General features: G+C 41.0%; 1 protein-coding gene across 2 annotated transcripts in view; it reads left to right on the top strand.

Moving 5' to 3' along the window:
- mgat5 (alpha-1,6-mannosylglycoprotein 6-beta-N-acetylglucosaminyltransferase) overlaps positions 1 to 17,722 on the top strand; it is a 106,256-nt gene that overhangs the window by 43,593 nt on the left and 44,941 nt on the right. For both annotated transcript variants that reach the window (XM_085398796.1, XM_085398795.1), the window contains exons 5-9: positions 2,942 to 3,031; positions 10,664 to 10,735; positions 13,451 to 13,612; positions 16,385 to 16,554; positions 17,028 to 17,162. In XM_085398796.1, the coding sequence (XP_085254922.1) occupies positions 2,942 to 3,031; positions 10,664 to 10,735; positions 13,451 to 13,612; positions 16,385 to 16,554; positions 17,028 to 17,162 (629 nt within the window). The remainder of the gene's footprint in view (positions 1 to 2,941; positions 3,032 to 10,663; positions 10,736 to 13,450; positions 13,613 to 16,384; positions 16,555 to 17,027; positions 17,163 to 17,722) is intronic.

The raw sequence follows: 17,722 nt of genomic DNA, 5'->3' as shown, positions 1-17,722 counted from the left end.
TTAGATACCGGGCATAACATTATGACTGACAGGTGACATGAATAACTGATTATCTCTTCATCATAGCACCTGTTCATGGGGGCGATGTATTAGGGAGTGTTAGAAGCACAAACAATGGGCAACTGTAAGCATTTGAGCCAGTTTGACAAGGAGCCAAACTGTGATGGGTAGACGACCAGGTCTCAAAATCTGCAGCTTTTGTGGGGTGTTCCCAGTAAGAAATGGTCAGTATCTATCAAAAGTGGTCCAAGGAAGGAAAAGTTGTGAAAAACTGACAGGGTCATGGTCGGATCAAGCAGACGAGTTACTGTCGCTCAAATTGCTAAAAAAAAAAACCCTAACGGCGGTTCTGATAGAAGACAGTCCCTATTATGGAAACGGTAATCCATGATCTTTCAGGGGGATAATGGGCCCTGCCGCAGAGCAAAGATGGTTCATGATGGTTTTAGGAACACAACAATGTGTGAGTAAGCTGTGAGGTGTGTGAAGTCTTTTGGCTCAGACGTCACACAGTTTGACTATTTTTGTTCACTCTTGACTCTGTATGACAACACCAAGAGATGATATCCCTAATATGGTCATCTCAGACACTCAGCCCGACCTGAGCACATTTACCCCCACCCACCTGCTGTTCAGACCTGTTTGCAAGTGGCAACCAATCAGAAGAAAGTTTGTTTAAATGACTTGTTTTAAACAGTGGATGAAATGAGGGGGCTGGACCAAAGTCCATCATAAAGCAAAAAAGGATTATTTCGAAGCAGAACTCATGCATAGCTACTCTAGTACAGTCTGAGATTGAAGAGATGGAGCTGGGAATAAGAAAGTGCTTTCTATCTAGTTAATTCAGTCTGTGATGGCACACTGCTGCCTTCACTTTTAAACAACTAACACATCACTGTTGTTGTGAATGCATACTTCCCAAAACTCCTACATGACACTGCTGTACAGTACCTGCAGGCCGGATGAGCAGATGACAGCCAGGTTTAATTCTGGGGCAGACGGGTACTGGCAGACACAGGTGCATACACCCAAATAAAACACATAACACATGCTGTGTTATGTAAAACAAGACAATGCTTGTCCATTGTCTTGTTTGGTTTTTTGTCTGTGTGTTGGCGAGTCTGTGTCCCTCAAGCTGATGGGGGACTATCATACACACCATCTGCTCAGCCACTCCTAATCTTCCATTTGTACTGTTAGAATTTCCAACTTGGCCTGAGGAAATGTTAAAGCTTTCCTTACACATACACCATCTACACGAGTGCTGCACATGAACTCCTTTTTCCTTTCAGAAAAGGGATCAAAATTCAGTAAACTGGCATTTCACACGAGTAAAACATCTGAAAAATACATTTTCTCCTACTCACAGAACTCTTTTTGGTCATTGTTTAAAGTAACGCAATCTCTATGCATTTGCCTTCCAAACGACTCCGAGCCCATCTGCCAGTTCTCCCAACTATGAAGCGCTTTGAATAGTCGATTTTCTGTTTGCCAGTGCGCTGCTCCCTTAGGTTACTGCAAATCACCATGCATGACGTATTGGAGCCTACGAGCAGGATAGCTGTCAGTCCACATCTCAGCTCAGCAGCCCTTCCACTTCCACAGAAATGCCAGTGCCACAGAAATCTGCCCCCCGGACATCAAATTAGAAGAAGAGTTTCTCATCGCAGTCCGCATCCAGAGTCTCCATCAATCCCGGCTTTCCACACATTTTATTGAGGACATTCTACATTCTTCCATTTCAGTGAAGAATGACATTTTCACATTGAAGGATTTCCACTCAGTCACACATGAAGGTTGCCACTAGGGCTGCCACAAACGATTATTTTGATAGTCGACTAGTCACCGATTATTTTTGCGATTAGTCGACTAATCAGATCATCATCCATTGGACGTAAAACTTATTGCACCAGCATGCATCTGCTCTTATATAACTATCATTAGCTTACAGCTTTAAGTGTTTAAGGTGCTAACTAAAAATAAAGACAAGATGATGGTTTATTAAATTTTAATGAAATTTGCAGATTGTTTCGGTGAAGTTTAATAAACTCCTTGCTATCTAAAATATAACAGGACACCGGAGTATATTCTCGAGCATCTCACACTTCTGATAATCAGTTGTCTGCTTGACGTTTATTCAGCTGTGTAAAAACTATAACTTTAATCTCAGCCAAACCGATTTACTCAGGAACAAATAAAATACTAAAAAAAAAAAGCCCAGCATAACATTTTTAAGTTATCTAAGTCACTTATATATGTTTAACCTGAGTAGCGAAAGACGGCAGTGGGTTTGAAGACGATTTGCCGGGAGTCCGGCGTTCTCACGGGCTCTAGTGAGCCTTGCCCCCGGCTAGCTATCGAGCTAGTGGGTGACAGACGTCTCTGAAAAAGTCGGAGCGCTTTTGAAAGTATTCTCGCCTGAAAATATGCTAAACGTTTATTTTGTGACCCAGAAAGAGTAATAAAAGTAATATTAAGACTAACTAGCTGCCGCCATTGTTGGAAACTGAGCTGGGCTGCGCTATGAATTCTGGGACACAGCTACTTCTTCGGGGTTTAACGGCACCTGGCATCCTTGTACATGCACTGCTGCCATCTTCTGTTTCAGTCTGTTATTACACTCTTAAATCCTACTACTTATTCCTGCGTCTTTTGTGATCTTACAAAGCTTCAAACGACTCGTCAACTATTAAATCAGTCGTCGACGATTTTGATAGTCGACGTAATCGTGACTAGTCGACTAATCGTGGCAGCCCTAGTTGCCACAAAGTTAGTAAGGCTGCTCTCAAACATATCACCCTCTCATTCAGATACGATCACTGTAGTTTCAGCAGTGGAGGTCTTTTATATACAGTCTGTGGCTCTTACAATATACGTGTGACATTAAAGTTTATGTTGGGTCAGTATGCCCGTCTCACATTTAGCTTCTCCTCTTTCTCAGTGGATGAAGGAGATGTGGCGCTCTGACGGCTGCTACGCCAACTACGGCGTGGATGGATCCACCTGCTCCTTCTTCATCTACCTCAGCGAGGTAAATCCTTCTTTTTTGTGTTAATAAATGTAGATAAAAAAGACTGATTGTATTACATCGTCATGATTACTTTTCATGTGGTACAAAATCAACATGGCAAAAGCAGCACTGGTGTATGAGCGCCTGACCAGCATCTTAACAAGCTGGTTACTGTTTACCATTTATATACAGGCTTTGTGTTTATTGATGGCAGATACACCATTGGACCTCAGATACGCCACTGTTCTCTGTATGCTGCTAAGTGTCCGTCTCTGTGTGTCTGCATGTTTTCTCATTAGTTGGCTTTTATATATATCTGTCTCCTTTACTGGTTTCTTTTAATCTGCCTACCTTCAGATGTAAAAAGCAGAAATGAGTAGAAATCACCTTCATCCTCATATTATTTTATAAATGTTTGTCCACCGAGCAGAACAGTTTTAAATAAATACGCTGCTAAACATGGTGTAATTGTTTTAACTGGTTTCTTGTGTTAATTTTGGTCAGTTTTAAAGTTGAAGTAGATGCATATGAGCTGCATACTGTAATCATAATTGTTTCATTTCCTCATCGCCCAAGAGATTGTTACCTGGGTAAATAAAAAGAGTTTTCCTTTAAATGCAGTGCTTTTCTACCAACTATATAAAATGATAAATTAGTTACTCATTTTCCTGTCTTTAAAAAATACGTGAACCTATTTCCAGCCTTCTGTTTTTATTATTGGACTGTACCAGCATAGCTTGGCATGATTGACAGATCAAAATAATCCTTATTTAGTTTACATTGGCTCATGGCACAACCCCCCCAGTTCTTCCCATCTGAAACGGCACTAAAAATGATTTTTCAACCTCAGTAAACATGAAGCAATCATTTTTTTGTAAAATGTAACTGAAATATATAAAATCAAAGGCTTATTTGTTCAAGTACCTAATCATTAAGGAAAATGTGCTTGTTGTAAACTGAATGTAAACCAATCAAGTAAGTTTTATTTTATATTGTGCTGGTATAACAAAATTAACTGAAATTAAAATAGAATTTATATTTGAAATGCTAGTTAAATTAGCATTCTGGGCAGATTTATTTTATTTATTTATTGATTTTATTTTATTTTGTGGGCGTGGCAAGCAACTGCAGAGCTACAGAGCTGAAAGTAAAGAAAGTTGCCTGAAACAGAGTCTCTAAAACACTCTGAGCGTTTGGCTCACTGGGGCTCCTTGTAGATGAGCCAGCTTCATTATTTACAGCCTGAAATGAAATATCTAATGTGGTTACTGACAAATAAAGCAAAACAAAAAATTTGTTTTCATTTGTTTCATGTTTGCTACATTCAGCATTTTTGTGCAACAAGTATTCCTTACTGTAGCAAGTGCTTGTGTCTTATTTGAATATTATAATATGTATTTAGGGGTGGGCGATATAAACGATATACGATAGAAATGATATAAATTTGGCCAACGATAGAGACTTTGACTATACCGCTCTATCGCGATAGCGCATGTTGATGATGTCATCAAGCTGCGCCTGTTTTGGTCGAAAGCATCGCAGCAGCTAAAACCATTATCATCTGCAAATTATGGCGGGCGACAGTCATAGCAAAGAGATGTAGCACTTTTGAAATATGGGGAAAGCCAAAAACTTCGCTTCCTCCACTTCCGTAACATTGATTCATTAATGTTGAATTCTCTCGCAGCTGTTCTATTCCCATGTTGTTGCACTATATTAATAACCAACCTCGTATTGTTGATGAATAATCTCAGTTGTTCTCCTGACTGAAGTTTGGCCCGTGTATAGTATCCTGCTATGCGATTGCATTTGTCCCTGACCACCAGAATCCCTCACGTTCACTTTTATCGAGTGGAAAAAAAGTTGGCGTTCGTCCTCCAGCTTCACTGTGCTAATGTTATGCTAACATAGCTGTGTCGCTAGCAATCACGTAGCACAACATTATATACCAGGTAGTCCAACTTCAGTAACCCTGCAAACGTTTCCAGCATTTATGTTGGAAGTGGTAGCAGAGCTGTACGTTTTAATTAGTTTCAAAAGTCTCAGTCAGAAGATGGTATGAAATGTTTAGGTGTAAACTAGCGAGCTAACTCCCTGCTAACTTCTAACTCCGTTAAATTTAATAAATTCTGTTTTCATGGATGTTAAACTTAATTGTTACACCCGATAAAGCAGCAACGCTGATGATTTTATTAAAGATGAAAGAATTTAGACCGTTTTTAACTCTTAGTGTTCGTTTGACTTTGGGACCTGAAGCAGACGGCGTTTTGGACCCAGATTACTCCACGAAGCTCCTCACTACGGCAGCCGTAATGCTCTGACAATCCATCAAGCAGTGCGGCTTACCAAAGTTGTACTAAAACATTTTTTAACAGATTTCTGCACGCAGAAATCAGTTCGAAGTCAGTAAGTAAAATCAGAATTCATACATAAGGCACACTCTCGATTTTTGAGAAAATTAAAGGATTTTAAGTGTGCCTTATAGTGTGGAAAATACGTTATACAGAAGAAAAGAATATATCACGATATATATCGTTACCGCACGTGCTTCAAATTATATCGCGATATGAATTTTAGGCCATATCGCCCAGCCCTATATGTATTATTACTATTATTGTATATATGTCTCAAAAAGTCATAAAAATCACAATGATGTAGAGGTCTCAAAGCTCATGTATCAAATAGGATTTGCTTGGCATTGCATAAAATAAGGAAACGCATAACAGGTTCCCTTAAAAGCAGAGGAACGTTGTGATGAAACATTCTTGTTTTTTGCATATATTCGAAAAATGAAGAGTCTTACATTCTTTTCAGAAACCTGCAGTTGCTTGATCTATTTTCCCGCTGCTTGCATGGTCTCTTTCTGCGGTATATTTTTGGTTTGTGCTTTGGGTTTGTTCTCTTTGGATTCAATAAGTACGATAAGAGCTGCAAAAAACCTCAGACAACCAGTAAAAAATGGATACTGCATACCCAGAGTGGCCTGACAACATTCCTGCAAACTGAGAGTGATCACAAAAGAATGAAGTGCTAAAAATAAGTAGAGGTAAAAGGGGGATTTCATTTTTCATGAGAGCAAATTAGTGTGTTGAGGAGGACGGTGAGGGAGAACGAGGAGATGATTCAGTGGGGAGGGGGGTGATGTGGTAATGTGCGAGGCACTCCTTCAAGGGATGAGTTTGCAGCATATGAAAAGAGATTCAGAATGACTTCACTTCAGTCCCGGCAAATAGGGGGAAAAAGCCACGGTGGAGGGATTATTCATTATTGACGAGTTCCTTCAAGGGACACTTTCAGACCTTCAATTTTTTGCATGATTTATCTTTGCCCCAAACACGGACATGTACTCGTTTTGTAGCGACAGAGCTAATCTTTTCCTTAATTCTAATTAAAGTCTGCCCCCCCCCAAAAAAAACCCCTAAAAAACCCCCAGCTTTGCTTCACATTAAACTTCCGCTCTGATTTCTCATTTCAAAGATCTTCCGCAGATCACAGCAGCTGATTACGTTTGATCAGCGAGCCTTTCGTTTCTCTTGGACGAGTTTTCCTTAAATTTGTCTCATCAACTAATTCTAAAGTTGGAAATTGAGCTTCAACTAGAGAGCTCTTCCATGTTTGTTTTGTTTTGAGGCGTTATATTTTTGGGAAAAGTAGGATTTCAGATTCAGAGAGGTCAGCAGCCTCTTATGAATTTTGTATATGAGCTGAAAGCGGCCGACTGGTAAAGAAGGCAGAAAGCTGGCTTGGTCGGTATGGGAATAGAAGCGAGATGGACATTAGTGGAATCCATTAGGTTTGAGAGAAACCTCGTCTTTCTATTCATGGAAGCAGGAAGCAAACAGAAATATTTGTCAGAATTTCGCCACAGGGCTGCGTGCTTAGTCCACTGCTCTACTCGCTTTATACACACGACTGCACCCCCGCCCACCAGAGCAACGCCATTGTAAAGTTCGCAGATGACACTACTGTGGTGGGGCTCATATCTGGGGGAGATGAGTCTGCCTACAGAGATGAGGTGGAGCGGCTGTCTTCATGGTGCAAGGATAACAACCTTCTCCTAAACACGAAAAAGACCAAAGAACTCATAATTGACTACAGAAGACACAAGACAGAAATCCAACCACTAATCATCAGCGACGACTGTGTGGAGAGGGTGGCAGACTTCCGCTTCTTGGGAGTCAGCATAGAGGGAAACCTATCCTGGAGTGTGAATACCTCTGAGCTACTGAAAAAGACACAACAGAGACTGTACTTTCTGAGAGTGCTTAGGAAGAACAACATCACACAGAGACTGCTGGTGTCTTTCTACAGAGCCTCCATCGAAAGCATACTAACGTACTGCATAGGCATATGGTACGCTAGCTGCACAGTGGCTCAGAGGAAAGCACTCCAGGGAGTAATCAACGCTGCCCAAAGGACAATCGGCTGCCCTCTCCTCAAACTGAAAGACCTACACAGTTTCCGCTGCCTCAAAAGAGCCCATAACATCATAAAGGACACCTCACACCCTGGACACTCCATGTTCGAACTGCTGCCTTCAGGTAAACGGTATAGAACAACATACACAAGGACTAACAGACTCAAACACAGTTTCTACCCAATTGCAATATCATGTCTCAATGCTACTAAAAGTAGATGACTTTCATTGCCCCTGTTGTCATTTGTGCCCTTGATGTTGGAATGCTTTCAGACATGTTTTGTTGGATGCGCTAACAAATTGATTGAGTGATTGATTGTTTGAGTGATATATCAACTAGGTCGTATGTTGAGTGTCTGTATGGGGCCTTAGGCCTGGATTGCTTGGGTGTATCTACGGTATGAGAATACTGTATTTTATATGTATTTCTATCTTTTATATCCTATCATTATAGTTTTTAAGTATTTAATTATAGTTTTTAAGTATTTATCTTTTGTGATGTTGCACTGACCAGAGACATCTTTCAATTTCATTGTACCTGTGACAATGACAATAAAGAATATTCATTCATTTATAAAGACTCTCTGCTAAGCTAACATCCTTCACTCTTCACCTCTAGTGTTACAGTTCTTCTTAGCTAAGAGGAAAAAAAAAATTCAAGCTCAGATCATACACCCTTTACCATGTATAATTCATACGTGTCAAGCGCTGCATTAACCTTGCAAAGGGGCAGCGCATCCGGATGGATGTCAGCGGGAGAAGGTCAGGGTTTAGCTAATGGTGGTGTGTTGCTGATTGACAGTAAACACTCGCAACTTGTACAGAGCCAAATTTTGCCAAGACAAGCAAAATGCACAATTAAACTTCAAAGGAGCTTGCAAAGAAAAGCGTCTGGACTTCTTTAAGTTGCTTGAAGACGTTTCACCTCTCATCCGAGAAGCTTCTTCAGTTCTAAGGTCAAATGGTGGAGAGTCCCAGATATAAACCTAGTGGGAGTAACCCCCCACAGAGGGACAAAAGGACCCCCTGATGATCCTCTAATCGCCTGAGCCAAGGTGGGAAACTGGGCGTGGGTCCCAATCAGCCAGAGTTTCGGGTGTGTTCATTGTGAACCTGGCCCCCCCTTATCATGCGAATTCCTGAGGTCAGATGGCCCAGGATGTGAGTGGGCGTTAAGGCGTCTGGGAAGGGATCTCTCCACCATTTGACCTTAGAACTGAAGAAGCTTCTCGGATGAGAGGTGAAACGTCTTCAAGCAACTTAAAGAAGTCCAGACGCTTTTCTTTGCAAGCTCCTTTGACTACGATGACCTGGATGACTGAGAACCTTCACAGACACAATTAAACTTCACTTCTCCATAAACATCTGTATGTACAAACGGATGAAGAGGAAGGAACTGCACAAGCAATTGCTGAGAAAGAAGAAGTGATTTAAATCAGGCGTACGAACAGGATGGAATATGGAGACTGCAGTCAGAGTGGCAGTTGTTCAGCATCAGGCAAATCCTCAGCTGTGTGGCTGTGTCCCACCTTCACCTACCTATAGACCCGTGTGTTGCTCTAGCGTTAACAGTTGGGTACTTTTCCCTCGTCTATGGAGGGCAGAGACACAGCACGAAAACCAGTCCTCTTCCCCAAACAGCCACAGGGACAACTCCTTGATATGTTGATATATGTTGTGTTTGTATGAAAGTAAATTTACAAAGCTGGAGGAGTTAAAAAGGAGATTGAAGTGGGCCAAAACAACAAACAAATCAATGGTCCATAAGGGTCATATGGGACGCACACGCACCCAAAAAAACAGTCATCCAACAAGTCGTAAATCTACATGATTAAAACACAATTCTAAATTTTAGAATCTTTTCTCATAAGCTTGTGAATTTGTTCTTGGAAAACAGGGATTTTCCTTTTTAAGTTTAAGATTTTTTTCCTTATAAAGTCTTGTTTTTTGTCCTCACAAGTTTGGCCATTAGTCTTTTACATTTATGGGGTTTTTCTTGCTTTTTTCCCCCTTAATTCATTATTTTTATTAATATTTTTAAACCTTCAATGGCCCTCATATATTATCAAGTACCAAACCAAAAAACTAGAACATATCTCCCTAGCTAAAATAAACAGGAAGACATCATTAAAAGTAAACAGCGGCTCACGAACACAGCGTACAGCAAGATGTGGCTGTTTTGGATGAAGAAGACCAAATCCCTGCCCTGAGGTGTTAACATATATATGTCATCAAACAGGAGCCACTCATCTGCGAGCTAGAATTTACCACCCAGATCACACCAGCGTACCTGCATATGAAGCAGTTGTATCTGCTTCATATGTTCAGACAGTTGTTGGCGTAAACACAGAAGCCACACCCACCTGCTGTTTAACCCTTTGTTTATTGAAGGACATGCTGTTTGAATGGGTGTGAATGCACTCTGAACCTTGTGAGACGTGTGGTTTCTAACAGAAAGTCAGACAAAATAATAGTTTCTTGCATTTTTCATTTTCTTTTTGGTCCAGTGCTTTTCTTCTTGTTATTAGTTTGTTTCATGTATGAAATAAATAATTGGTGGGGACGAGGGGGAAGCTTGCTTAAATGGTTGAAGTAAAGTTTAGCACTGGTGTATAATCTGTGAAAAGCCAGATGAAAGCAGTAAGTGACACAGGCAGACGGAGAATTAAGGAAAACTACTTTTGTAATGGCAGGAATGGCCATAGCTTAAATGTACAGTGGAATTTTTTTCCCTGAAGAAGTTGAGCTTGAAGGCCAAAGCTTCTACCTCTAAAAATGGAGGAACAGTAGCACAACCGTCGTGTCGAGAATGTAAAGCAGTAATGATGCTGGAAACATACAGCCAATCCATTAAATGCTTTCTAAGTAAGAGGAGTATTTTAAATTGTCTTGAGTTGCTGTCTAATGCAAAGAGCTGAAGAAAAGTGTTATATAATCACATATATATGAACTTGAGAGGATTCCTGCAGTTGCTTCTTGGCATTTAGTAGGCCAAGTTTAGCAACAGTGAACAGCAGCAGGGTCCATTTACATCTCTAGTAAAGTGAAGAGTTGTGCTAATGTACTCAAAGTTTGTATATTGACATTTCTGTGTGTGTGTGTGTGTGTGTGTGTGTGTGTGTGTGTGTGTGTGTGTGTGTGTGTGTGTGTGTGTGTGTGTGTCCGGTGGATGTCTGATAAAAGGTTAAAAAAAACAAAGCTGTAAACTGAACAGGTGTTTTGGGCTTCTTCCGTAGGTGGAGAACTGGTGTCCTCGTCTGCCCTGGCGAGCCAAGACCCTGAATGAAGAAATGGACCAGAGAGGCCAGGTGAGAGAAAAACAGCACACATCTCCTGTTAACTGTAAACTGAAAACACAATGGACCGTTGAACTACTTCAGCTGCCCTTCGAGATGAACCTTTCAGAGGCTCTCACATCACGAGCTACTGCTCAGACAGGAGAGATAATAGTCTCCCCTCGCTACTAACCCCTCGTGTTGTTATAAAAATAGGCTTGTGTGAGAGTAACCAGTTGCAGTTGCTCACTATTAAAAAAAATCTACTTGGTCGGCCTATATCTATTAGGCACCGTTATGCCGGGGTTGTTCGGGTGTCGCATTACAACACAGATGCCATAGCTGTGGTCCATTTAACTGAATGGATTTCATGGATACTTGTATGCGTGATGGCAAGTTTTATCATTAGGATTAATTTTCCTTACATGTTTAGACCTACTCCATTATGCTTCATTTATAGGATATTTCATATTAAGAAATAAGGGGTTTCTGTATGCAGGTAGAGCAGGTCATCGGTTAAACAGAACGTTGGCAGTTTGATCGCTGGCTGCTCCAGCATGGTTGCCGAAGTACTCTCAGGCAAGTTACTGAACCAATACTGATGATCTGTTCCTTTTAGCTGACCTCATTTTGTCAGATAGGCTCTATTGAAATGAATGGCTAGTAAAATTAAGCACACATGTGGTCAAATGTATAAGTGTGATACATATGCAAAAAACAGGAAATCGGGAAGCAGGCAAATGCTTTTTTTCTCTTCAGCACTGTATATCAGTTGCTTAGCGTTAGCCGCAGAGCAGACAGTAATATAGATTAAAATACTAAGAACTGGTAGTCAGGTGAAAGCAAGTCTCATAACAATAAAAACTGTCCACCAATAGCTAACATTTTAAAATGTTTGCTTTTCAAGCTGCCTTTACAACCAATCAAAGTAAAATCGAGCCAGCGAATGAGCAAACGGGCTGAGCTGAACTGTAAACATACCTCGATAGCTTATGATAGCTTATGCTATCGAGGTATGTTTAGCCTCTAGAAGACGAAAGCCGGAGTGATGGAACCATGGGTCAAATCTGAAATAATGATCTTGCATCTGTGCCAATGCGGTAGCTCAGTCAAATCCCACTTACAGAGCTTGCTTGCTGGCTTGTACAAAGTCTACTGTATCTTCCCCCTCCCCCTGCCTTTTCCTCTGCTTTGGGTGAATCGATATTAAGCGCTCTTCATCCCCCTCTCTGGAAGCATCAACAGCACTGACCCATCAGTAGCGGGGACATGCCATTTGACAGGCTTTGGAGTTTTTAATTCAGGCACAGATTTTAATAGCTTCAATCCGTGCAAGCGATTTCCTGTCGTGATGAGGAATGCTAATGCCTCGCTACAACCTTGTTTCAGCCACCTTAGCAGCTAGTAATGGCACTGTGGTTTCTCCTTAGCACTCTATCTTTCTCCCACTAGTGCCGCCTCACTCACAGCTTCACTTCTTTTCCTAAAAATTATATTCAGGTTTGTTTATATCGCACCTAATTATAACAACAATCACCTGAAGGCACTTTATACTGGAAGGGAAAGACCCTTCAGCGTTCTGGAGAAAACCAGCACTTGGCGACAGTGGGAAGGAAAAACTGGCTTCTAACAGGAAGAAACTTCCTGCAGATCCAGGCTCAGGGAGGGGCAGCCATCTGCTGTAACTGGTTGAGGGTTAAGAGGGAAAAGGGAAAGAAAGACGAGAGCGGAGGGAGATGTGACAAAGCACATTACTCTGCTCAGCGTCATATTCAGATGAGACGGGGTGATATTTGAATGTGTTTACACTATTTCCCTTTCCGTGGCCGTCTGTGACCTCACGTTTATTTCCATCCTTCAGCTTGACTAGCAGTTAGTCAGCAGTCTCACAACAGAGGCAAGATTACTAACATGCAGATAGACGTTTCACAGCATGAGCCGCTTTGCTTCACAACCTTTTTATTAAACATTTAGTTGATGACGATGTCCCGTCTCTTGAAATCTGTGCCCCCAGAAAAAAAGTAGCAGTGATCCTTCTTTGTGCTTTGTATGTCTCTTCTGTGGGAATCATCAAACCCTGCACAGTTAAGCCTTCTTCCTCTTCTCCCTTTAGACATTTGTTTGTAACAGGGAGCACTTGGCGCTCCAAATGTTTCAGCACCTGATGTTCCCGTAACCATAACTACAGTATAGTGCTTTCTCAATTCACTATATGTACTTATAACTCACTGTATAAGATTTTTGTTTCTTTTTTTTAAAAAAAAAAAGGACAAATAGGGCACATTAAAGCCCAGATTCACCAGTCATTCATCCACCCCCCTATTCCGCAGACCAGCTCCGCCTTTCTGTCTCCATCCGTTTAATCCATCTGCCGATCCAAGGAGATACAATGCGAGACTCAGTCACTTTGGATAAACCTTTTAATCGTAGCTACACAGTGCTGGGGTTGAGCTGGGGATCTTGTATTAGTGGAGCTCACTCCAAGAAAACAAGCCTTTGGCAACTTGGAAGGCAATATTGCAAATTCTGAATTACATTAGATAAAATTTTAAAGATTGCTTTGGGATTTTCTTGCAGCAGGAGAACCAAGCAGCCATGAAGAAACACAAGTGAAGCAGATAACAAAGTGAACATAATCACTGTCTTGATGAGAGATTTTAAAGAAGTTGATATTCATGTTTTCTGTGGACCAACACGCGCACGTTATCAGATTACAGTCGCTGTACTTGTGTCCACGTTTCCACACAGGCGGAGATCCGGACCAGTTTCGAGGAGCTTTACCGGATGATGTCACAACGGGAGGAGTTCCGCTGGATGATGCTGAGAATCAAACGGATGGCCGAGCCGTGGGTCAGCGCCATCCGCTCGCTGGCTGCAAAGCAGAACCTGGGCAAGCGGCGGAAGAAGAAGGTGGGCATGACAGATGATGATGTAGTTTGCCGGAGCTTTTGTCCACTCAGGTTTTGTTTTCAGGGACGAAAAGAAGCTGTTTGTTTTTTGTGCTACAGTTGTTTTGTAAAGAGTAACTGCAGGCTCCGACATAAATGTGTCACTTCCTCTCTGCCAGGAAAGGCCCTCTAGACAGCGTTCAGAGTAATGGATGAAAAGCTTTTGTGAGCTCAGTGTCCTGTTTGTGTATTATATGTAGAAGATGGAGGCACAATACCAAAGTATGCAGTGAAACTCCCAAGTTTAGTCAGCTAAAAGGGAAGACTGGTGCTTTTCAGAAAAATATTCTAGCTGAATAAGTGAAATGTTAATATTTATCTACCTAAAAGTCAGCAGGATGCAGCTTTTTTTTTTAGCTTTCAACCAGCCAGTTGAAATGAATGCACCACCTTTATGTATACCAATACCGATATACACCCAAACACACTTTGACACACTTGTAGACCGCCTCACTTCTGCTCAGAGAAGAGCTGATGCTGGGAAAGGACTGACACAGATATTCCATTGTGTCCCAAGCTAGAAGCTGCTCCCAGCTCTGAATAACTGCACACTTCCCTTGGCCCTTCTGAATAATTCACATCGTGCTCCCTTGATACCGTGGTGCTGAAGTGAGGCAGCGTCCCCTTCATGTGAAACTCAAGAGTACAAGAAACAAGAAATCTCACGATCTTACCCGGCCGTTGCTTTTTTCCACCCACTTTGTTGAATCTGTTCAGTCTCTAATGAGACAAAGAACAGTTTCTCGTGATAATTTCAGCTTCTGATTTGTTCAGGAATTCACGCTGTCAGCAGTGAAATGTGTGTTGGTCACTTCAAACAAAGCCTTCTATTACTTTCAGCTCCCACTGTGGAACACTATGTTCCCGCTCGGCAGCTGAAAACCATCCTGTGTGTTCATGTTTTACTTAAGTTGTGTGCGTTTTCTCAGCATGTGACACTGCTCACCTGTCAGCATAGGAAAAACTAGAACTGCTTTTACAGCAAAACCTCTTATTATAATGAGCACTGTAAACATTTTGCACTCTTAATAATCTAACCAGTTATTTTAGATAGGAAACCAGTAACGTGTCTTTTATTTGTCCACTCTTCTTGTGGGCTACGGTGGCTCAAAACAGTCAAAACAAGAAAGAAAGAAATGGCTCAGTCACTGCTGTCTAGGGCTGGGCCATATTATACCGTTCACGGTAATACCGGTATAATGTTAGGCAACGATAGGAAAATGAAATATCGCGATAGAATATGAGTAACACGCGCATGCGCAGTGCCTTTGTTTTCATACGCACATGGCCAATTGTTGAGTGAAACAGATGAACCAGAATTGGTTTGTAAAAATGGTGCAACTTCAGTGATGTGGAACTGGTTTGGTGTTTGTCCATCAGATACACGACAAAGCACATTTTTTTGCAGAACATGCAAGCGGCCGTCGTTATTGTCGTATTTGTCGGACTAAGATGCTCTTAAATCTGGGAGTAATCTGGGTCCTAAACTCCGTATGCTTCTGGTCAAACGAACACTGCAGCATCACTGAGAGTTAAAAACTTCTTTCATCTTTAATAAAACGATCAGCATTGCTGCTTTACCAGGTGTAACTATGAAGTTTAACTTCCAGGCATCCATGAAAACAAAATTTATTACATTTAACGGAGTTAGAAGTTAGCAGGAAACTAGCGGAAGTTAGCTCGTTAGTTTCGCTAGTTACCTAAGCATGATATTGCATGTTCTGACTGAGAGATTTCTGAAAAAACTCGAACGTACAGCTCTGCTATCACTTCCAACATAAATGAAGACAGGAAACTAAACAGCAGTGACGTTTGTAGGGTTACTGAAGTTGGGCTAGCTGGTATATAATGATGTGCTACGTGATCGCTAGCGACACAGCTATGTTAGCATAACATAAACAGTGAAGCTGGAGGACGAACACTAACACTTTTCCACTTATAAAAGTTAACGTTAAGGTTCCTGATAGTTAGAGACAAATGCAATCGCATGGCAGGATGCTGTAAACGGACCAAACTTCAGTCAGGAGAACAACTGAGATAATCCATCCACAATACGAGGTTAGTCATTAATATACTGCAACAACATGGGAATAGAGCAGCTGCCAGAGAATTCAACATTAATGAATCAATGGTACAGAAGTGGAGGAAGCAAGAAGAATGAGTTTAATAAAGTTTGATTTATCTGACTGCTTTGTTTCGCTTAATGTGCCTTATAATCCCGTGCACCTTATGGTCCGAAAAATGCGTACTGCACACTGCAGTTTAATGTTGCAAAGCACCTCTTTTTAACTTCAGTGGATATTATACATGGTTATGCTCAGGATATGTCAGCCCATTTCTACTGGAAATGCCTTTTGGTTAAACTTTCAGCAAGGAATTTGCATTTGCACTGTTACATTTTTATAAAGCTTTAATGTACATAAAAACCAGCTTCTTGTTTAAGTGAAAATAAATGGAAGGTTGTCTTTTGGCGCTAGTAATGTTGTGGAGTTGTATTTTGTCTCGCATCAATTATATCGTCAGTTATATCGTTATCGCAAATTTTCAAATATATATCGTGATAAGTATTTTTGGCCATATCGCCCTGCTCTACTGCTGTCTTTCATAAACTTTATGATCGCCCTTTTATTCCACATTCACAAACATTAAAAAGTATTCTCATCTTCTAAATGAAAAGCTGCGCTACATTAGTTCCTGCACTTACTTTTTATTTTCCTATTTTCTCCTCCGTCAGATCCTGGTCCATCTTGGTCTGCTGACCAAGGAGTCAGGCTTCAAGATTGCAGAAAATGCTTTCAGTGGGGGCCCACTGGGGGAGCTGGTCCAGTGGAGTGACCTCATAACCACATTGTACCTGCTGGGCCACAACATTCGCATCTCTGCTTCCCTCAATGAGCTCAAAGAGTAAGATTATTATTATTATTAAACTGTCTATTTAAGGTGGACTGATGTTAAGAACACTCGTGTGGAGGATGATCGTTCATAAATAATTGAGTAAAAGGCAGCTATATGGGTATAATTCTCTGTATAGTCAAACCAACACCTTTAACATTAGTATTAATCTTATTTACAAAGTGTAAACTTATTTAAAACTCCTGTAGTAGCTCACATTATGAACTGTCAGCAGTCTGACTAAACAAAGTTGTTTGTCTTTTTCTATTATAATGATGATGATGATGATGATGGTAAGACAAAATTTCCAAACCAAATCACAATCCTTAATCCTGAGTTTGACAGATTACTTTCTCTGTTGTATACGTGCTTGGCTTTGATCAATGGCCTGCCTAGTAAAATTAAATGCAGTGGCTGCCTGCTGACTAGTTTGACATGTGGATCAATTTGCTGAATCAGAGTTGTTGTTTTTCTTTTTTCTACAGGATCATGCGAAAGGTTATGGGAAACAAATCCAGCTGCCCCACGCAGGGCGATAAAGTGGTAGAGCTTATATACATCGACATCGTGGGTCTGACCCAGTTTAAGAAGACTCTGGGGCCTTCCTGGGTCCACTACCAGTAAGTATATTTGTATTTTACATTTGAAGGCCATTAAACTTCATTTTCTACATCACCTTGTGTTGACTGTCAGGTTTCTACATGAACGTAAACACTGTGGGATTTGGATCCAGGATTTACATCCATATGGCTCGTTCCATCCTTGGCTACAAAGGCCGAAGTGCTTTGCACCACCATGTCGCAAACATGCTTTTTAATCCAGTAAAGCTGGGCCTTTTAACCAACCTCAAGTGGACATTAGAGGAACTGCAGCAGTTTTGGGCACTTCCAAGTTAGAGGTTGCCTTTGGCGTACACCTAGGCAGATTGATAATCTTGGAGGTGCCAGAAGGAAGAAGATTATTTCCTTTTAAAATTTCTTGACTTGCTAAGCTCCAGAAGTTTAGAAGCTGCTAGCTTGCTAGCTTCCTAAGTAGTGTTTTCCAGTAATGCATTATAATTTGTAAAAAAAAAAAAAATCATTCCAGAGTATACATATGTGTTATATGTTGTGAATGGTAAGACTATTTCAAACACGACTAGAAATCTTGGAGAAAAACATGTATTACAGTAGAATATTTA

This window comes from Rhamphochromis longiceps, linkage group LG23, assembly GCF_057381845.1.
Source record: "Rhamphochromis longiceps isolate RC_006_pf linkage group LG23, R_longiceps_female_GT1.1, whole genome shotgun sequence".
Lineage (NCBI taxonomy): Eukaryota > Metazoa > Chordata > Actinopteri > Cichliformes > Cichlidae > Rhamphochromis > Rhamphochromis longiceps.
This window is presented reverse-complemented; position numbering and strand designations above follow the sequence as displayed.